The 22,943-nt window shown below is 33.1% G+C and overlaps 2 protein-coding genes across 2 annotated transcripts; one reads left to right on the top strand and one right to left on the bottom strand.

Annotated features, from left to right (window-relative positions):
• Nucleotides 1-6,496: 6,496 nt before the first annotated feature.
• LOC125203464 (putative beta-1,4-xylosyltransferase IRX10L) lies at nt 6,497-10,717 on the bottom strand. Its single transcript, XM_048101809.2, has 4 exons — nt 10,418-10,717; nt 8,232-8,620; nt 7,846-8,087; nt 6,497-7,245 (listed from the first exon to the last, which is right to left on the bottom strand). Exons 1-4 carry the CDS (start codon nt 10,527-10,529, stop codon nt 6,735-6,737), a joined length of 1,254 nt encoding a protein of 417 aa, XP_047957766.1. The 5' UTR covers nt 10,530-10,717; the 3' UTR covers nt 6,497-6,734.
• Nucleotides 10,718-13,667: 2,950 nt separating this feature from the next.
• Nucleotides 13,668-22,019, top strand: LOC125204754 (uncharacterized). Its single transcript, XM_048103481.2, has 5 exons — nt 13,668-13,989; nt 21,013-21,271; nt 21,345-21,381; nt 21,490-21,595; nt 21,678-22,019. The coding sequence occupies exons 1-5, from the start codon at nt 13,831-13,833 to the stop codon at nt 21,903-21,905; spliced, it is 789 nt and encodes a 262-aa protein (XP_047959438.1). The 5' UTR covers nt 13,668-13,830; the 3' UTR covers nt 21,906-22,019.
• The last annotated feature ends 924 nt before the right edge of the window (nt 22,020-22,943 follow it).

The following is a 22,943-nucleotide window of genomic DNA, read 5'->3' as shown; positions in this document are numbered from 1 at the left end:
TCCTCAGCTCGTGGTCCCAGCTAGAGGCGCGCTTCAACAAACCGCTTCCATTCTCAAGTTAGCCGTTGCACTTGAATTCCAGCTGTTGATCCGGGTGATCAACATCAGATGGCTCAGATGCATGGTTACCCTTTATCATGTGGATTGGGGAGTTTTATTTAGATTTCTGTTTCGTGAGGGATGCATAAGCGTTTCGTGTCTCATTAATTGGAGATGCATAAGGATTATGCATCACACATATGGCCATATGAGCGTAAGAGACATGCATGTCTATCACATAAAAATTAGCGATTTTTGCTTTTCTCCCTAATATGTGCCTTCAATCAATGAGATAGTGTTTTTCACTGAGCAGAGATCTAAACAAAAAGCTTTCTAATTTTAGAAACTAATTTCCGTAATCTACCGAAATTAGAACTGAACCGGTATTGTATCTTCTCGTGTTACAAGAAGGCCTAATTATTTATCTAAGGTTTTTTACGAAATCCAGATTTGCAAATTTAGATTGTTAGCATATCTCCACTTTCTGCATTTTATTCGCTTATCTCCAATTCCTCCAAATAATTGCCACCGTGCCACAATTATCATACACTCACATTTCATTAAAAGTATTGAACTCAAGTATTTCATTAATTTTTGTACTTACCTACGTACTGATTTCTTAAAACTCAGATCCCAAACGAGACAGTTAACGGCGAACGGAGGGAGGCGTGGTATTATTCATTTTATTCAAAAATAACTTATTTAATGTATTTTTTCCACATTATAATATTATGTTTATATAAGCCTTTTCTATTATTTAACCTTTTTAAATCATAGAATTCAATTAATATTTTATCACTATTATTGTGGTATATTGAGAAAATTACGTAATGCAATAATATATTGAACGGAGGACAAATCAAATAAAGTAAAGTAAATTATAATAAAAAAAAGGGAAAAGCTAAGTGACCACATTATGTACAACCATAAACTGGTTTAGTATGGAAAAAAAACGGTTTACTTATAATATCCGATTCAATTATAATCAAATTTACTTTAATGTCCTTTAGTTGGATTACCGCCTCTTAACTATTCCAACACAAATGGCGCCCATTTTTTCAGCTTCTCCCTCTCTTCCATTTCTTTTTTCATTTTTTTCCCCTAAGATTTACGATAGAGGTAATTAATAGGTTAGTAATGACACTGGCAACCATCCATTTAGTTTGTAAAAAGCATTCTATTATTATTGTTGAATAATAGATGAAAATTCAAATATTTAATTTAAACAATAGTATCACTTAATTAAATGACTCAATTTAATTAATTCTGTATTAGATTTAGTTGGATTTAGCTAAATTATATAACACACGCAATAAAACTTAACAAAACAATTTTATATTGGAATAACATATTTGAAATACAAGAAACCAAATTAAAAGATAAATAACAAAATTACAACAAGTAAATTAGTTAAGATTATAATTCCTCTTCTTATAAGTGTATTTTGATTGAATTTTTTAATGCACTTTGAGATCTAACATTGCAAATGTCAATCAGTAATTTAATTTCATTCATCCTTATTTTAGAAACTCGAATTAATTTATTATTGGAATAACTTAATTTTTCAATTTACCCCCCACCCACACTTAAAAACAAAACTTAATTTTCTAATGTACTTAAATTCTAATATCACAATAAATAAATAGATCAAACATAATTTCTCTCGTTGAGCTATTTTGGCAGTGAAAGAAATCCTATGACATTAGTGTTTAATAATACTGCAAAGCAAATTCTAATATCACAATAAATAAATAAATAAATATCACAATTAATAAATAGATCAAACATAATTTCTCTCGTTGAGCTATTTTGACAGTGAAAGAAATCCTATGACATTAATGTTTAATAATACTGCAAAGCAAATTCTAATATCACAATAAATAAATAAATATCACAATAAATAAATAGATCAAACATAATTTCTCTCGTTGAGCTATTTTGACAGTGAAAGAAATCCTATGACATTAGTGTTTAATAATACTGCAAAGCAAATAGATTGAATTATTCTCATCCAATATTGACGGATATGTAATGTTGTAAAATAGATGAATCAAGTAATGATTTGATTAAATATATTTTTAATCAAATTTTATTATCGATATTGATTACACACTCAAATTTTATCTCAGTAACTTTTAGATCTAATTTCCTTATATTGATAAATTGTGAATTTAGATTAAAAATACATTAAAGAAATCCTAATGATATTATTATTTGATTAAATATTTTTTAATTTACTTAAATTCTAATACAACAAATAAATAAGATTAAATAGTAAATTATTCTCATTGGAAAATTTTGTCAGTAAAAGAAATCATATGATATTAGTGTTTGATTAAATAATTTTTAATGGGCTTGAGATTTAATATTGCAAGATAAATAGATCAATTAGTGAATTGTTCTCATCCTACTATTTGGTTTGTAAAAGAGATACTAACGACTAGTCTTGATTGAGATCTAATGTTGCCAAATCGATTAATCAATTAGTGCTTGATTAAATGATTTTTTAATATACTAGAGATCTAAAATTGTAAAATTTAATTAGTGATTAATTTTCATCCAACGTTTTGATTTATTAGATAAATCCTAATGATATTATTATTTAATAAAATATTTTTTTAATTTACATGAGTTCTAATACCACAAGAAACAAATTGATCAAATAGTGAATTATTTTCATCGAATTTTTTTAGTAAAAGAAATCCTAATGGTGCAAAATATGACATTAGTGTTTGGCTAAACGTGCTTGAGATTTAATGTTGCAAAGTAAATCAATCAATTAGTGAATTGTTCTCATCCAACTATTTGGTTTATAAGTGAAATACTAATGAAGTAGTCTTGATAGATATCTAATGGTGCAAAATAGACAGAACAATTTGTGATTATACAATATAAAAGATTTGGAGTATTAATGTACTTGAGACTACTAACTTTTTCATTTAAGAAAAATCCTTCTATCGTTGTTATTTGATTAAATAATTTGTTTAATTTAATTGATTAATATAGATTAAATAGTAAATTATTATCACCAATTATTTTGTATGTAAAAGAAATCCTATAATATTAGTGTTTGATTAAAGACTTTATAACATGCTCGAGATTTAATATTACAAAATCAATATATCAATTAGTGAATTATTTTCATACGACGCATTCCAAATAAAAACACTCACCCAAATTGCATATATTTGCTATCAATAAAATCCAATATATAAATTAATAATTTTGAATCATCTTGCAAATATAATCAATGGGTTATTAACGAAAAGATTTTTTTATCATCTTGCTCATTTAATCAATGAGTTAATCAGTAAAAGATTTTTTTTTTATCATCTGGCTTATTTAATTAATCCAAATATATAACAATCTGTATATGGATAGATAGATTTATCACAATTAAGCAAAAATAAAATAAAATATAGACAGCTGTTTATTAGTGTATGAATATATTCTCCATTGGTTAGTAGAAGGAATGTTATGGAATAAGTTATGGACATTATTACTTATTACTAGTATATAAATACTTTATCCAAAAAAATGGGAAAACTGTTTTTTCACATTTTTTTTTGGTTGGTAGATTAAGTTATGGAAATTCTCATCTTTTAATTTCTACTAGTATATAAAAGTTTTCTCCAAATTCTCATACGGTGATAATGCTATTATAGAGTAAAAGTAATACTATTATCTCAAAATATTGTGGTTATATTAAAGATTTGTGTATTAAATTTTTTTTTTTTTTAATTGGAACTACAACATCTAATCAATGAACAACTTTAATTTAAATTTAAAGAGTAAGAAGAGAGGGAATTTTGATTTAAAAAATGAAAATTGAGGCTGAGGGTTAATAGAGTCATTTTAATTTGTCTACTAACTATAATGAATATTATAATAATATAATTATTGCTTTAATTTATTAATATAACCTTATGTGGTTGTCCATAATGTGGTTGTTTAGAATCACCATAAAAAAAACCGGCTGCTAAATTGGCAAATAACATAAAATTTCTCTTTTTCAAGCACTTATACATGGATGCTATGTTAGTAATCTTAAGGAATGGTGGTAATTAATTACAGTTAATAATTATGGTTTTTGTTAGTGCCGGCATTAATTGTAGCATTAACAATAATAAAGGGTTTGCATGAATATATTAGTATTTATATGATACTTTGAAGTATTTTACGCATATAAATTAGTATACTTTTTTTTTATGTTTAAAAAATATTGAAATGTTGAATAATTTTTATTAATTTTTATATTCCTGTCTATATAAATATGCAAGTGAATAATATATTATTTGATTTCTAGGAATGGTGGTAATTAAACACATACAAAGAAAGGGATTGGATGATTGCTCCAAAGTAGTAATACAATTATATCCATTATTTATGACAGCAGAATAATTAGGTAGATATATCTATACTAATCACCAAGCTCACCTAAATCTAACTGGGAGTTTACAAGGTTATTGCAAAATGACCAAATTTGAGAAGACCTCCTTTTAATGAGATTGTTTTTGAGTTTGCAGTGCTGCTTGACGCCATCAACGATTGCGCTTACGAAGCATTCGTTGCCAACGTTGGTTACGAGGTCTAAGCAGCAAGGATCCGTCACCGTTGCCTCTATTGGTACGTGAATTTCTTGACACAATGCTTCACCTAATATTTTCTTACACTCTTGTTTTATATTTTTGGAGCATTCATCTGAAGTTGCTTCCAATTCTCCCAAAATTGCTAGGATTAGTACCATCTTTAATACCGTGTTAGATATCGATCCCATGATTTTTTTCATTTGTGTTTTGATTTGAAAGATACTCTTTAATTTATAACAACGATCATTAATTTATCTCATTATTACCATCATTATGAGCTGAAACATACATGTATATTTATAACTGGCTTCAGTTACTATGCTATTAATTCGCATTATTTATTAATGATGGAATATGGTAATAAGATTTCTTTTCATTGAAACGTTAGAGCACTCCCAATGCTCTCCCTAAAAACTCCCTTATTTCTCCCTAACTCCTGCCACATCAGCGCCACATCAGCACCAAAATTTATCCATAGTTTTTAGCCAACTTTTAGCCAACTGTTCCAATGGTTTCTCCCTTATTTCTCCCTAACTCAACATTTCATTTTTACATCATTACTAATTTAATTGTTTTATTTTTGTATATAATAAAGCTAGCTAATTTATAAGACAAGACAAATAATAGTAATAAAGTTCGTTGTATTAAACACGAGTAAAAAATTACAACGACGAAAATTAAAAAAAAAAATAGGGGGGAAATTATTTTAAATTAATTATTAAATTTTAAATTTATAGGGGGGGGGGGAATTTAAAAAAAAACTATTTTTATCGCCGGATTATCGCCCACAGTGGTCGGCGATAATCCGGCGAATTTTCGGGATTCGGCGTTAATTCTACCGAATTAAAATTAACGCCGGATTATCGCCGATTCCTCCCCATTGCTGGCGAATTTTCGGCGATAATCGGCGATAAAACGCCGGATTTAACGCCGAGTGCATTGGGAGTGCTCTTAGATAGATATTTTCATAAGATATTGATAGTACTAGTAATGTGATTATAATTAGGGTAATGATAAATTTACTTCAGTGTAAATAGGTACATAATTGGGATAATTTTGTCATTTCTATAATTTTTATAAATAATGGAGTAGAATTTATCTATTTAAATTTTCTAAAATAATGGAATCACCTCCATGTTAATTAAGGAAGAGATAGTGATTAATTAATATTTTTTAAATATAAAATACTCATTTTTAAAAGTAAATTAAAAATAAAAATATTCACACAGTGATATAGTTTTGGATATACTCCAAAAGAAAAATAACGAAAAAGAAACAAAAACATAAAACATAAAAAGAAACAAGCAAAGAAAAATAACGAAAAATCAAAATAACAAAAACATAAAAAGATATCGCACAAGAGAATGTTTAATCATTATGACTAGTATATTATTTATTTTATAATTCCATTTTCAATAAGCAAAATGTTTAATTTTTTTAAATATTTTTTTCATATATTGAGATAATTGATTCTGTTGTTATTGTGTTAAACTGTTAATGATTTATATCACGATGATTTGTTTTAGAAAATAAAAAAAAAAAAAAAAAAAAAAAAAAAAAAAAAAAAAAACACATCACATGTAGACAAAGAATACAACAAGAAATTAAACTATAAAATAATTAACTGAAAATTTATTTGGAAAAGCATATAGTATTACAATAAGTTATAATAAGAATGATTTACTTATATGACATTTTTTTTTAGTATGTTATAACAAAATAAAAATATAACATCTGCTTTGAGGTTGTTTTATTACTAAAAGTCATACTTTGACCATTGTGCAATATTTTGTAGAATTGGAACCTGCACAGCAACATCCAACACGTATTGCAAATACATCCTAATCAGAGTCTCAACAGACTCATCATTCAATTTGAATAACCCAATATTTCATTTCCATTGAAGGTGTGATCAAAGTAGATTAACCTACTATTGAAAGTTCTACTTTTCTTGCTACAAAACTCAAAAACTGCTCATCAAACTACAACAAACCAACAACATCTACATAATGATTTGAACATTAATGGAAACTTTACACTAATCAATACATTTGTGGGACATAGATTGATACAAGTGAGTTTGAAAACTTGGACAACAATACTTGGCTACCAAGGTTTAAGGTCACCAACAGGTCCAGCAGTCCAATTTAAAATTCTTTCACCACTTACGTAAATACTCTTGTCATGAGGCAACTTACGAGCTAGCCCGTTCAATATCTGATGGAAGGCGTCCCGTGCCTGAGCGGGCTGTGGAAACAACATCGCCTGTTTCATAGATGGATTGGCTAGTAGTCTTTGCTTCCTTAGAATCTCTTTGATCGGAATCGAGCTTAGTATTGTGTCTAGCCTAGGGACATCCTTTTCCGCGACAAAAACACCGATCTCTTCCCATGGAATTGCATCAGCAAAAGGCAACACAATGTTATCAGCTATGATAACGGGAATGCAGCCAAATACGACTGCTTCAACCAGTCTAGGACTCCACGGGGCCCATCCGAGCGGACAGAGACAGAAGATAGCTCTCTGCATGTCTTGATAGTATGTAGTTGGGTGTTCCGTGGAGATGTCAAACAGCGGATTGTCCTTGAAGTTCTCCCACACTGATGCTCTCGCACCTCTGCAATAGAGAATGCGTATTTTAGTCCACAGGCTAGTTTTCGGGTCCTTCACTGTGCATGTTCTAGATAATCGACTATGAAAAACAGACTTCAGTAATCAGTATATATGGTGCTTGTTGGGTGACAGTAATTTACTAAACGAACCTTTCCTCTTTCCAAAAATACATTATAAATCAAATAACAACTGAACTTTTCAAAAATCGAGTAGACAAAGAATCATGTATCATGATAGAGAAGAGTGAGAGGATGTGGGAACCGACAGGAAGAAAGAAGAATAACACACTGATTGAAAATAAAGTGTACAATTGACAAACAGAAAATAAAGAACAGAGATAATCCTCTAATGAGGCCCTAGGGTAAACTACCATTCCTAAACTAAAACTACAGACACCCTGCTATCACAATGAAGATCTGTTTATAGACTACTCCTAAAGACTCCTACTCAAACAATGACTCCTTATCCTAAACCAACTCTAGCTCTAGTAGAAACCCTTAAATCCTGCTGGGGGGCAATCCCTATTTCTATATGGGACGATCCCTATCATATATTATGAGAACGAACAGCATATTACATGAATCATGCAGGTCACGAAACATACCTTGCATAGTAACCACCTTCTGGGTCGTTTCCAACATCATAAAACAAACCTCGGAAGTAAACAAAGATGGATCGAGGGGTGCTAGGAGAAATTAGATGTGCCTGCATTTTCTGTGGAGGGGCATATGGAGGGATGATGATTGATCCATGCTTCAAGCAAACATGGTTACGTTGTCCAAAAGTCTGGACCAATGTAGCCCGTTGGAGCAACGGAAGAATTCCTCTCTCAATAGCTTTCTCTTCCTACAGTGCATATGGTACATTCAATCAGAATTATTTTTTTAATTCTATAGAGTATCTGTCAAAGATTTTGTAACATCCACGCTTGTAAGTCGGAAGTCAGTAAGAACTTTGTGATTTCAATTGATAAAGAGACCATGGACTTACTAGATAGTGAAAGCACGCCCCAAAATCATGAGGCACAATAAAGAAGTGATTGGCCCCTTCAGTTGCATTCCAATAAGGCCAGTTGGAAGAGATTAGTTGTATAGCACTTCTCATCATTCGAGGTGATTTGAATGGTAGTGGGAGGCCATTTGGTGTCAGGTCACAAGTTGTATACACAGGAGTGTAGAACCAGTCTGCTTCATCAGGATTAAGAGTGCGAACAGGACTCGATAAGAGGAAACGGTGCATGAAAATCTCTGCTGCAAACATATGGGTGAGGCATCTTGGGTCCTTCTGTAAAATCTTTTTGTTGTATTTGCTAGGAAGCTCATAAACAAACACTTTTAACCTTCCAACAGGATCATCTTCCAGGACATCACCCGCACTCCCTAAAATTTGAAGGTGCAACAAAAATATATGAGTTACATACTTTAAATCTTGTATTGTTGTAAGGTGGTGATAATGATATTGTATCCTATGGGCTGAAGCAAGAGAATGATTGGATTTTCCACCTAGTTTGTTTTTCCGAAGGATTAGTAATGCTTAGTAAATGTTACATAGTAATTATTAAAATTAATTTAATGTACTCACTAAAGGGTACGTGCGATGCACATACAACTTCTGAATCTAATATTTGAAATCTCTCTCAGAGATAGATAAATTTTGTCATAATTTTATAGACGTAAGAGGAACAAAGATCCTTATCTTATACCCCCTCCGTCCCAAGGTAGTTGAGTCGTTTCCTTTTTGGGTTGTCCCAAGGTAGTTGAGTCATTTCCATTTTTAGCAAAAACTTTTCTTTGTCATACTTTACTCTCTCTTTCTCTCTCAAATTTTATTCCAACTCCTACTTTGTTCTCTCCACTCTAACCTTTGACACGTCAATTTCTTAAACTCCGTGCCCAAAAGAAACGCCTCAACTACCTTCTGAGGGAGGGAGTATCAAAATAAATCTAAACCAGATTCATATTAAATTACTAAACAATCCTTAAAATAAGTGAGGATATTATATAGTTACATCAAAATTTAAAGGATACACACTTTTACAGTATTATAATAATTTTATTTATATTTATAAAATAATATCAAATGCTTTAAGGTCTTCCTTGATGCCTATGCTTCCACTAGATGCACTTCAAATAATTTGCATCAGGTGAAGGCAAGGACATCGGGTATGAAGAGATTAAGTTATTGGCATTTCATTAAGTTCATGTTTCGTCCATCTAAATTGTAAGCAGTGTGAGGTCCAACTAAAAAACCGCAATCGAGGAAGAAGGAAGTGTGGACAGAATAAGAATATAGTTATTCTCTTTTAGTATATCTAGGGAAAATTAAACAGAGTAAGCACTGAGATAGATGATATATTCAGAAGGCAAACAATGCAGTGTCTAAAGCGGTTCACATTTACAGGCTTAAAGAAAACTAACAAGAGTGGTGGCGGCAATCATATATATGCACATATAAAAGGAACCACATGCCAGATATAGTATACTGTATAAAAGAAAAGGAAATGTGCATTCAGTCTCCAAAACAGCTTTACCAAATTTAAGAGAGGCCATTTTTCACCTATATTTCAGTTACTAGTAAGGCAACAAAGATATCCCATTTAGGTTACTCGGATTACACGCATCTTAACTTCCAGCTCAAGAGCACTGTCCCAGGTCGAGTTACCCTAAAAGTATCTTCGTTTAGGCAAAATCAAAGAGGGATAATATGCTAAGTCATGTTTCTACTTGAGGGCAACCATATCTTATTATTGAAAAACAAAACTCGTGCTCTGAAAAGGCATGATCTGAACTATATCCTTGTCGGCTCATCGAAGAAGATACAATGCTTCAAGTACTAACTAAGTAGCTTCTTGACATTTAATTGAAGAAGATGCAATTGCACAACTAGCTACAGCTCTAACTAAGTGGATGAAACACAGTGTAGCCCTAATTGATTGTGCAATGGGGAAAACTGAAATTACATCTTGATTAAGCAACCAACAGATTAAAAGCTTAAGAACTTGCATAATATTCGTATTATTTGATCTCAATCCGATCGCATTAAATCACATCACGTGTAGACAGCATTAAAACAGAAATCAACCTTGCATTTCAAATCCAAACCCAGAATTAACGTACAGATTCAGCATCACAAAATTGCAAATAAGATGAAGCAACATTTTGCAGGTAGATTATTACCGGAGATTCTCTCAGTTTTCTGGGCTCTGTGAAACTTGAAAGCTTCAATCCTCCAAAAAGTTAAAAACCAGACAAGGAAAGCAAATATCCATCTCCGGCCCCGGTCCCTCATTTTATTCAACTTCAACAGACCCTTCTCTTCAATGTCCAAGATTAAAATCTATCTCATCACGCGGAGTAGTTGCAGCGAGGAGAACAAAAGCTCGTCGGTTGGATATAAACACTACAATTTCAGGGGTAATTTTGATATGGGAATGCTCGACTCCACTGGTGTGTTGACTCAACTCGACCGCTGACTCACTCACTCAGCAAAAAACACACTTTCCATCCATTTTATTTGATTGGTTTATTTCGAAAAAACCTTTTTACCTATAATAAATTAATCCCTCTATTAATTCGAATATGGCACGGCTTAATCCAAATAATGTCCCAATTAAATTGACTTAAGTTAATTTCGATTAATGGTGCACATAGTGGTATGCTTAGTTGTAGAATGTTTAGTGTTTACTAGTCCACCATTCATAGTTTCATTTTAACGGTCCACGGATTTAAGAAATTATTTAACTTTGTAAACAAAAATGGAGAAATGAGTTAGTAGAATATGGACTTAATATTTATATATTGATTTTATAATAGGATGTAAGGTACTCCCTCCGTCCCCGATTAAGAGTCACATTTTCCCATTTTGGTCCGTCTCCAATTAAGAGTCACACTTCATTTTTACCATAAATAGTAAGTAGGCCACACATTCCACTAACTCAATTCACTAACATTTTATTATAAAACCAATATAAAAAAATGAGTCCCACATTCCACTAACTTTTTCAACCAACTTTTCTTTACATTTCTTAAAACCCGTGCCCGGTCAAAGTGTGACTCCTAATCGGGGACGGAGGGAGTAATAACTTAGATGAATAGTAGTGTCCACCTACTTAAAATGGAAAAGATAAATGAGACTTTAAATCATGGACACTCCAAATAACAAAATATGACATTATATTTCATAGACGAAGGGAGTAATATCTAGTTGGCTTGGAAAAATGTACTGCGTTCTACACTAATACAAGTCTCATTTCTTTTCATCACGAGTTTTAAGAAATGTTAAGAAAAGTAGGTGGAAAAAAATTAGTAGAATATGAGTCTCAATTACTTACGTTTGTCCTAAAAATATTTTTGGTCCTATACATTAAGTGTGTTGCCTTTTGGTCCCAAACAATATGTTTTGGTCGAAACTTAACTTTTTTTTCGTTAAAACTAATGGTCAAACGTGTTTGACCAAATTAATGACTTTATTATAATTTGACTGTCCTAATTAATTTAATATTAAATTTTATAAAATATTTTTAACTTAAAATAAAAATTTTATTAAATTAAAAGGGAATTTATTTAGAATAAAAATTAAATGTAAATTTCCTTTTGATTTAATCAATTTTTGTTTTAAGTATTTTTTTAAAATTTAAAAAACATTAAAGTAGAAGAGAGGAAAAAGTAATAATAAAATAAGAGAGATGGAAAAGTAAAAGTGGGAAAACGTGTCACGTTTTATTAAAAAGTAAAATGACTTTGCTACTATGCAACATTCAAAATGCAAAAAATTACTTTACTACTATGAAATGGAGGGAGTAGTTTTTAGTGGGTTGTATCTAAATCAAAATATGACACAAGCTAAGGTTATTTTATATATTACTCTTTTCGTACCAGCTAATTAAGGTGATACATTTTCCTTTTTAGTTTGTCTCAAATAAAGTGATATATTTTTAGTTTTATTAACTTTATCTCTCCAATTAATACACCCTACCATTTTTTTTCACTCTAAGTCTTCAATCGAAATATTCAAACATCTTTCTCTCTCTACTTAATACTTACACTCATATTTTTCGTCTCCAATTAAACACATTAATCAACAACTCGTAAAATCTTGTGCGGACTATGTGTCATCTTAATCGGGATGGAGAGAGTATTTAATAAGTTTATGTTGCAGTAGGTTTGTGAATTATAGTACTCCCTCTGTCCCTAAAAATTTGTCACTTATTTCTATTTTCGTCCGTCCCTAAAAATTTTTCATCTTTCACTTTTACCATTTTTGGTAATGGACCCTATATTTCACTAACTCATTCTCACTCAAATTTTATTACAAAACTAATATATAAAAATAGGATCCATATGATATTAACTTTTCAACTCATTTTCTATTAAAACTTGTGTCGGGCCCAATGATAACAAAATTATGGGGGGCCAGAGGGAGTATAAGAGTGTGTGTTGATTGTTTGGAAAAATAAGTTACTCTCTTTGTCCTTAAAGTAGAAACTCTACTTTGTGGATAGTATGATTTTGACGTGAAAAAAGATAAAATATGAGAAAGAATTAAATAATTGATGTAATTTTAGTGGATAGGAGGATTCATCTTATTAATAATGTAATGTGTGGTGTAAAATTTTTTAAAATAGAATATTGATTAATTTGTGGGATAGACTAAAATGATAAAAGAAGATTATTTTTTAGGAACGAATGAAGTACTCCTTTCGTTCCACTTAAGATGTTCACTTTCCCTTTTCAATTTATCTCCTCAAAGATGTCTATTTTCTATATTTGATAATAAATACCTCTCTCCTCACTTCTCATTAAAATATTTAACTATTTTTCTCTCTATATATTTCACTTAAATTCCTCCTAAAATCTCATGCCATCTAAAAATGTGGATATTTAAATGGGACAGAAGAAGTATAAGATAAATAGACATATTTTTATATAGTTTATTAAGTGCAACAAAATATGATACCACTTATTCGATTTTAACTAATTCGATTTTAACTAATCGAGAGTAAGGAGCGTTACATTCAATATAATTATATAATGTATAATATGTATATTGACATTTTCTCTTTGGTGTTAACTCTCACAATGTTTAATATATAATGTATATTGACATTTTTTATTTGGTGTTAACTCTCACAATGTTTAATAATATTATTATTCTTATTCAAGTAACCTTTGTTATTAATACAGTCTTAAATCATAAATTAAATAATGGAGTATGAATATATTATAAAACTAATACTACAGGCTTTGAATCAACCGAATCAGATCTTGTGACTTCAATTTTCCAATTACAGAGTCACCCAACTTGGACCAACATTATCATGATTCAATCATCTAACACAATAAAAAAGTAATATATGGTATTATAATAAAGATAGCCATTAAATTCATCAACTGCACCTACACCTTCGGTCACCTTCCATCCATCTATTTAATTTTGTGTATACATTTATTTGCTTCTCTCCAACAGAGAGACCATCTCTTATCACCTGTATATGGAAAATTTTCTGACTTAACAACTATAATTCGACTTCCTTTACATAGAGAAAAACTATTCAATTTTCCAACCAGAATCTGGTTCGAGAATTTATTATATGGCAAATGTGAAGGAAGAGGACGACGATATTTTCCATTCTCCTGAAAAAACAATGGAAGATAGAGATGAAAAACATGATGTTGATGTTGATGATGAGGAAAAGAAGAAGCTTGAGCTTATGCGAGCCACTCTTGAGAAGAGAGATCCCTCCTTCAAGGTACATTTCATCTTCATATATAGGTTTTTAATTTCTCTCTAAAATATTCAATTCTTGTGTTGGTTTATTTGTAGTATACATATCTTTTGTGGGTTTTAATAGTTACGCAAGAGATATGTAGAATTCCTACTTGTACAAGACTGGATTTTTTAATTCACCAACTTGGCATTTTATAAACTAATTTAATATGAGTTTTAGAAGAATGTACAAGTAAATTTATGTTTGGGTATAGTTAGGAGTAATCTAATTAGTACTCCCCCTGTTACTAGTTTCCTTTTTTTTTATCTGGCCGTCAATACTTGTCATACCTACTTTTTACTCTTTTTAGTAATAAATTCTACATTTCACTAATTTATTTTCACTCATATTTTATTACAAAATTAATACGGTACATATAAAAGGAGGATCCATATTCCAGTAACTTTTTCAACTCAGTTTCCATTATATTTTTAAAAACTAGTGCCGAATCAAAGTGTGACATCTATTGATGGTCGGAGCAAGTATAGCAAAAAAAAAGATGCAAATATACAAAGATAAACTATCAATTTAACTAAAAGTATTAAGGTTATGCCATTCCTAAAATAGCCTTTCTAGATAATTGTTTCTTACACCCTTCACACTCTTTATTTTATAATACATAGATATCATTATCATCAGAAGCTATCCTGACATCGCTGTATTTAAAAAGATTTATGCTTCTATCACATAGTTGACCGTTGACTTTAAGAAATTCAAAATTTAGAATAGGTCATGAAATGTAGAGCATCCGTCACGGTGTGCGCGCCACCCACACCAGCGTGCGACAGATTGTGACACGCGTTGTTGCGGGATGTGCGCATACATCGTTTTACCCATGTTATGATGTTCATGGGCAAAAGTGAGGATGCAAACTTCACGCGCGCCTCGTTAAATAGTAGATGCACGTGCATCTCATGCCTCGACGCCACAAATCTATTTTATGTTTCTTTATGAATGCGTTATGTAATTGTGGTATAGTACTTGATGATGATGGTGTGCGAACACATATACTTCTTTCGTATGTAGTGTTACATTAGTTGAAGGGTATTAGTCGATTTGGTAGGTGAAGATCATAACTAACTTTAAGCTGCCCTTCATCTAAAGGAAGCCACCGGATTCGTTCGAATTTAATAAATGATGAAAATGAAATACGATGTAATAAATGATGAAAATGAAAGCAAATTATTTGGAAGGAACTCGTATCATTTTCCAGGGTAATATCCGATATAGAACTTGCGTTTACCTCGTTATATTATATTCTAAAATGCTCCATTGAGATTCAATGAAAGAATTTCCCTAGTGACATCTATCTCTAGGATGGTAGTTAAACTTAATTTATTCTAGTCATTAAGTTCGCATTATACCTTAAGCATTCTATCAGAATTTGAGATTTATCTTATTTGAATAATTTTCTCTTTAATCACTGTGATAATTGATGATTTGCAAGTTGCAAGTCCTTTCACTCCATCACCGCAGTTGAACATAAAAATCGTCTAAACTCCAATAATACTAATTGACTTCATTATAGAATTAGTATTGAATTACTCAACATTATTCACATTATAAATATGATTCATTTTAATTAAATTAATAGTAATCATGTTTAAAATTTTTAATATCTATTAATTAATTTAAATATATTGCTACTTGTTTTAGTTAGGGCATCCACAATGGGACGGACTAAGCCCCACCCTATGCACCGCCATGTCAGTATTTTATCCTCCGCCCCTTCCACCTGCAATGAGGCGGACTATAGCCCGCCCTAAGCATTTTACTTTTATTTTGTATTTATATAATTTATGCAAATATATCAAGCAAAATAAATAAATAAAAATAACACAATTAAGGCAAATCCTACATTTACTTAATTAAAAAAAGTTACAAAATAAGAAATTAAAAAAAAGTTACAAAATAAGAAATTAAAAAAAAAGTGCACCACATATAAAAAAACCCTGGCTAGTCTAGAGTAGTCCCAACCTGCGGCTGAGGCCATCAATCATCCGTTGGATGCCTTCGATTTGAGCCGGGTTGGTCGCCTGCATCAGGGCGTTGTGCGCATCCAACAACGTCCTGTAATCGGAGGAGACCACCAAATCCGTGTAGGCATGTGACGTAGCCGAAGACGGGGCCGTGGTCGCGCTCGTGGTCGGGCTTGGGGCCTGGTTAGGTGGCGTCGCGACGGAGGAGGTCGCGTGCCCTTGGCCTTGGCAGCCTTGATGCCAGGGGGACGCCTGGAGGATATCGGTGTGCCAGAACTCTCATCCTCGAACACCGGATTGTTGAAGTCCATTGGAGATGCGCCGCTTTCGCTGCTTGTATAATCAGTGAAGGTGCGCTTCGACGCCCTCTTTTTCGCCGCCGTCGATTGGGGAAGCACACCACCAACGAACTTCTGCTTCTCCTTCAAGAGCGCCCAGGACTGGTAGTGTAACAGCCCGCCCTCCTAGGGTACAATAAATGCGGCGGCTGCTACCCGAAACCGACTCCCAAGAAGTAAACATAGGCTAGGGTTTCATTTAAAGAGCATTGACTAAAAGAATTGAAAGAGATATCAGAGTATTTAATGCAACAACTTAACCTAGAAGTTCAAAAGAGGGTAGTTATCATAAATGAGAATCAAAACCTTAAGAGTACGACATAGTATCCCAGACAAAATCACGAGAAAAGGGCTAAGGCCACAACCGAAAGTAAGATGCAATTATTCCAAAAAGACATTCTAAAGTATATCAAAAATTCAGCGGAAAACGACCAAGAGAAAGTATAGCTATGTATGAAGACACAACTACGCTTGAAGTTCAATATATCCTTTTTAATTTATTAATCTGCTCAACACCCGCCACCACTCGTCATCATTCAACCTGCACATAAAGAAAACACATGCAGGGCTGAGTATTTTGAAATACTCAGTGAGCTCGTTGCCAAAACATTTTATAAGTTATGCCACACTTACCAAGTGAACTCGAGTTTTAAGCAGTTATAAAAGAATATCACGAGTATCACAAAATATATTTTCATAGACTGGCCAGTCAAAATAACCTCCCATTTTCTCATCAAATTAACAATCATTCCATGGTGCGACGAAAGTGTGGCCACACTTTTCGCCCACGAGACCGGCCGACTAGCAAGGACGGCTCTCGATCCCATTGTGTACACAGCCTGGTAGCGCTTGCGGCCCATACTCAGACCCGAATTCGTATAAGCAGATCAGATATCACATTAAAACAAACATAGGTATGGCATAACAGTTAAACCACCCTTATATCTCCCAACAACATTTGGATAAAATAAAAGAGAGTTTTTAGAGTAAAGCCCACCTCGATTGCTTAGTTTTCAAGTAGATTTGCTTTTCCGTTATCCGGCTTCGCAACCAAAGTTTCACCTTTTAATCACATAGGCACATATCACAAGTTAGGTTCAATACTATTCTTACTTATGCATGTCTCATTATTTTTCCCCCTTCCCAATGATTTCTCTTATCATTACTAATTAATCAAGATCATGTTTATCACACCATATTATTTAACTATCAAACACACACTACACAACACATCAACACACACACACACGGCACACACACACTCACGCCACACACACACTCGGCACACACACATACACACGTTTCCACATCCCTTTTCATCCCTCTTTCACTCAACTAAGATGCATGAGGGTTCAAGAAGACCGATTAATCGGTTGGAAGAAGAAAAGAAGAGGTAGAAGAAGAACAAACATAACTCTTAAACAAAAATACCTCTTTAGCGAAAAACAATCGGTAGAAAACAAGTATTTGTCTTGATTCTTCAAAGTTCTTGGATTATACTTCAATTTTCTTCTCAAAGGATGGAGGATTAATGGAGTAATGTGGAAGAAAAATTGAGAGAGTGTATGGGGATGAGGGGGCCGAAAATTTGGGGTCTAGGGTTAGGGTGTTCTCTTATTTATAGTGCTCAACAAGATCTTTAGGTAATTAGGATAGAATATTTGGTAAGATCTCATTCTCCCAATTAAATAATTAAATGAAATAATATTGTGAAGTAGGGAAGAAGAATTAACAAAAATAGAAGATGGCAATATCTCATAATTTTCGAAAATTAGGCTAGGTAATTAGCCATGGTTTTGTTTTTGGTATATTTTCCAAGTAGAATAAAATATCATGGAGCAAAATAAAAATAAGGAAAATCCTCCATGAAGCAAGACAAGGGGCGATTTCTAGCCTTTTAAATAGGGCATGGATTTCTTGAATATTAACTAAAATAAAGTAAGGCAAGATCTCTTGAAGTATGGAAAGATTTGGTAGAATAATTAAACTCTAGGTATGGAAGGAAATCAAGTAAGGAATCAAATAAAATAAAACAATTCCTTCCTTCCCAAATATAGTGATTTTCGAAAATCACTAGAAAAATAAGGGGCTCGATTTTTACATCTCTAAACAAGGAAATAATTGGCTCTTGGAATTTAATTTGGATAAATATCCCAAGGATTAAATAAATTCCGAAAAAATAGAAATTCTTTCTCCAAGGGGTCTAGGGTTTGAAAATTATAAGAATTAGGGTGACAAGTATTTATGGAAATTTTCTCTAATATTCTCACTCACCCATAAACAATTAAATTGCTACATAGTCTCATAACTTAATGTATCACATGCCACATCCTTAAATTAAATAGTTTGACTTTTCAAACTTTCACACAAACCCTAACTCAAATTGACCATATCAACTCATGAAATAAAAGCATTCTCGATGCCACGTCATCAACAATTAATTCTAGGGCTAAAAAATTAGGGTTCTAAAATCCGGGATGTTACAGGTAGTGCTTGAACTCGCCGTACAATGACATGTACGATTGCACCGCTTTGTCGCGCACATCCGACAGACTCTCGCTGCTGCCCTGCTCCCTCTCGCACTTGTCGTACTCCCCGCGAACAGATTGACATGCTTCTTTATTTGATCCCAGTGCTTGCGGAGCGGCTCCCTTTGGTGCTTGTAGGCGGTCGGCGGCTTGGCCGCGTTGTATTTTTCGGCGATGCGCTCCCAATACACATTAACCTTCTGGTTGTTGGCAAACACTGGATCTTCTGAAACATCAATCCAACATCTCGTCAAGACGATGAATTCTTCCGGGCGTAGTTCGTCCTTCCCGGGGCGTACTCTTCACACACCGCCGTTTGCGGCAACTTCTGGGCTCGTGCCTTGGTCCGCTTCTTCTTGGTGGAGGAGCCCGACGCGGCGGTGGCGGCGGCGGATCGGCTGCGAGGTGCTGCGGCGGCGGGTGTGCGGTTGGGAGAAGGCTCCATGTCTAACAGCCCGTACAAATCCGTGCTGAAGTCGGAATCGTACTAGGCGTTGGTGTCGAATGGACGGTATTCATCGGGTTCTGTACCCGGCCATCGTGCACCACCGAACATCGGTTTGAGAGTGAAAGGAGTGAAAAATAAAGTGAGAAGTATATATAGGTTTTGAAAATTAAATAAAATTAAATTAAAAACCGAAAATGCGTCGCCATCGTCTATTGCATCGTCCGCGATGCCACAGTGGCGGACGATGCGACGGACGATGCTACGAACGATGCATCGTCCGCCCCATCGTGAATGCTCTTAGGCTGCTACAACTCAAACTTTGGTCAAGATTATACTGAAGATTAATTCAACTGACCCATTTTGTATTAAAAAAACATCTTTCAACTCCTCTTCGTGCTATTTATCAACTCGGGTCCTCCAAGATAATATTCTTTGCAATAATAATACTAGTACTCCTCATAAATTAAAAAAAGAAAAGAAACTCCTCATAAATTAATTACTACTACTAGTCAACATAGCAATGTACATGGTTGTGATAAACCTACACACAAATATATTAAAGTGATGGTAATAAGAGGGGTCTGAGCACTGAAGTCAATGAACACCCCAACTCAAGAGGTATATTGGCCACATCGGAAATACTACAATTTTGATAAATGAGTACTCAACGATGCTAGCACGAGATACATAGTCAATGAGTTAGGAGAATAGGACTATGCATCGAGAGCTGCTTGTTGTACTACAACGAAGCATAATAATTAGGAAGTAATTTAAGATTTTAAATTATGTGTTTTTGGTTTTTAATTTAGTAATTTAGTACTACTAGTTTATATTATGTAATTTTTAGAATTTAAATTAAGTTAATTTGTTATTTTAGAATGATTTATTTCACATTTTCCAAATAACATCAAATTCTTAAAAAACACATATGAATTAGGGTAGTAATTAAAATATTAAAAGAAGTTAAGTCATAATTTGGGGTATGATCGAGTTGCTGGGGTCATGATATAATTTTGGATTTAAACAGAAAACATGACAGGGTTGTAGTATGGCTTGGAATTTTCTTTAGGCTATGAGTTGCCAACTGCCTATAAAAAAACGATTTGAAAGGTAAAATTTTAAAAGTAGCGTCTTAGGTGTTTGGTTTAGGATTGAGCAGTATTGCAAGAATAACTACTTGTAAAGCAATAAACTCTACACTCTATTTTTACTCAGGCGAGAAAAAGTAATTTTTATCATATTCTATTCGCTTATGTATTTATAAGATATTTTTTAAATAATTGAATCTTTAAGAAACAAAAGAGTCTAAATTTCCTGCATAGTAAACGGGTAGTGGACATGTTCCTCACAGTAGGTGACGAGTACAATTATATTTCACAACTTAGATATGCTTGAACTGCATATTATGAAAGGTTGCAGTGTCAGTCTACAAATTTTGCGCACCTTAAATAATACTGGTGTGGTATATTATTGAACAGGTCTAATAGTAAGATAAGTTTTTCTCGGCTATTTACTACTCTCTCCGTCCCTCTGAAAGTTTGTCACACTTCTTTTCTGCACTCGTTTTGTAAAAATAATAGTAATAAATAGGCGCATCCCGGGAGCACCCAACGCCGGGCCGGGACCCAGGTGTGGTCCGGCCCACGGCGTTAAGGATACTCTAAAGTGTGCTTTCCTTTTACTTCATGTAATGCTACTCAACTGATAAGCAGGATGTAGATGAGCAAACGCTTAGAAGGTTCCTGCGTGCGCGAGATCTCCACGTGGAGAAAGCATCTACAATGCTAGCCAACTGCTTAACATGGAGACGAACCTTCGTTCCAAAGGGCTTCGTTTCAGAGACAGAGGTGCCAAATGAGATAGGTCAGAACAAGATGTTTCTGCAAGGAACAGATAAGAAAGGCCGCCCCATTTCTGTTGTCTTTGGTGCTAGACACTTTTCCAGGAAAGGAGGCCTCGATGAATTCAGACGTCCGTCTTGCTTCTTCCTATTCTTTGTAATCTTGATTGTCACTACTCATTTCTAACATGCTAGGGTTTCCAGGTTTCTTGGTGTTTGCCCTTGATAAACTGTGTCAAAGGTATTGCTTCATTTTTCCTTCACAATTTTATTTAATTGTTGGTATGGTATATATGAACAAGTTTAATCGAATCGAATTAATTGAAATCTGCTTGTTGAAATTGAGCAGGACACCTGATGGAGTGGGGAAGTTCACGATCATCGGAGATCTGCAAGGATACGGATATTGCAACAGCGACATTCGTGCAAATCTTGCAGCTATCACCATTTTACAGGTTAAAGATATATATAGCAATATTTAACATAAGAATAATTATTAGTACTAGCTAGTGTGTGAATATTGATGTTTGAGCACAGGAATACTACCCAGAGAGGCTAGGGAAAATGTTCATTGTTCATGCACCGTATATATTTATGACAATGTGGAAGCTTGTGTACCCGTTTATCGACAAAAAGACAAGGAACAAGGTTGTGTTCGTTGAAGATAAGCGACTGCGGGAGACTCTGCTGGAGGACATAGACGAAAACCAGCTGCCGGAGATCTATGGAGGAAAACTGCAGCTTGTTCCGATTCAAAATGCCTAGTTACTTCATTCAACATGAAACTTATAATGCATGTGTTTAAGTGTGAGAGATGTTAATTTGCATGTGTACATTTAATGTTTTGAAAACTCTTATGGTAAAATTATCTTTTGTTCACACTTCCATGTTTGTTTTGTTATATATTCTCTTGGTTTTGTTTGAGGAAGAAAAGTGATTTAGGGAGTTGACATTAGGCCTGCTTATTCGGCCGGTTCCGGTTTTAACCGGACCGGTTGACCGGTTAACCGATTTTAAATTTTCATAAATCTTAGAACCGGAACCGGAACCGGAACTGATCGGTTCCGGTTTGGAACCGGCCGGTTAAGAACCGGTCGATTCCGGTTCCGAACCGGAACCGTTGTGTAATTTTAGTTTTATTTGTAATTTTAAATAGTTCAATACTAAAAAAAATAATAATCCAACATCTAGAAATATAATAAATAATACCTAAAAATCAAATAAATACATAAAAAAATACAAACCAACAATACAATAATATTCATATATGGATAAGAGTGATGTCAAGTGTGACTAGTTTATGTTAAGTAATTTTTCAATGAAAAAATAAGAGTTCTAAACTTTAGCAATTTTTTTTAAAAAATAAGTTTTAAAATTGAATTCAATTTTCCCTTTTTAGCTAAACAAATATTCAATGGAATTTCTAATACTAATTGATCTTGTTGTGACTTTTTGGTTTATAACGGAACAATTAATAAATTATTTACAAACAGGTTAAAATCGTATGTTAAATGAATTGTTACATAAATTTGTTATAAAGTTAAATTTCTATCATATGAAATGATATTGTATTTGTATAAGATCTTTTGGAAATTAAAAACAAATTTATGATGTCCTACTCATTATAGTTAGTTCATAAAAAATGGATTGGGGAAATAATTGTACATTCAAAATTAATTCAATTAAATTAGATCTATTAGTATATTAAATTATAATAAAATAAAATTGAATCATAATCCGGTTCCGGTTAGGAACCGGTCGGTTCCGGTTTGGAACCGGAACCGGTTTTATTTAAAAAGTTGG

Source organism: Salvia hispanica, chromosome 6 (assembly GCF_029641045.1).
Source record: "Salvia hispanica isolate PSC_SH4W2 chromosome 6, Shi_PSC_v1, whole genome shotgun sequence".
NCBI lineage: Eukaryota > Viridiplantae > Streptophyta > Magnoliopsida > Lamiales > Lamiaceae > Salvia > Salvia hispanica.
Note: the sequence above shows the minus strand (reverse complement) of the source record. Positions and strands in the feature narration are given on the sequence as shown.

Excerpts from the sequence above, each read along its gene's own strand:
- LOC125203464 (XM_048101809.2), bottom strand. The coding sequence starts at position 10,529 with ATGAGGGACCGGGGCCGGAGATGGATATTTGCTTTCCTTGTCTGGTTT. Across the intron at positions 8,621-10,417 it reads GAAAACTGAGAGAATCTCCG|GGAGTGCGGGTGATGTCCTG; the intron begins GTAATAATCTAC and ends TTCAAATTTTAG. Across the intron at positions 8,088-8,231 it reads GGGCGTGCTTTCACTATCTA|GAAGAGAAAGCTATTGAGAG; the intron begins GTAAGTCCATGG and ends TATGCACTGTAG.
- LOC125204754 (XM_048103481.2), top strand. The coding sequence starts at position 13,831 with ATGGCAAATGTGAAGGAAGAGGACGACGATATTTTCCATTCTCCTGAA. Across the intron at positions 21,272-21,344 it reads AGGCCTCGATGAATTCAGAC|GTTTCTTGGTGTTTGCCCTT; the intron begins GTCCGTCTTGCT and ends TAGGGTTTCCAG. Across the intron at positions 21,596-21,677 it reads CAGCTATCACCATTTTACAG|GAATACTACCCAGAGAGGCT; the intron begins GTTAAAGATATA and ends GTTTGAGCACAG.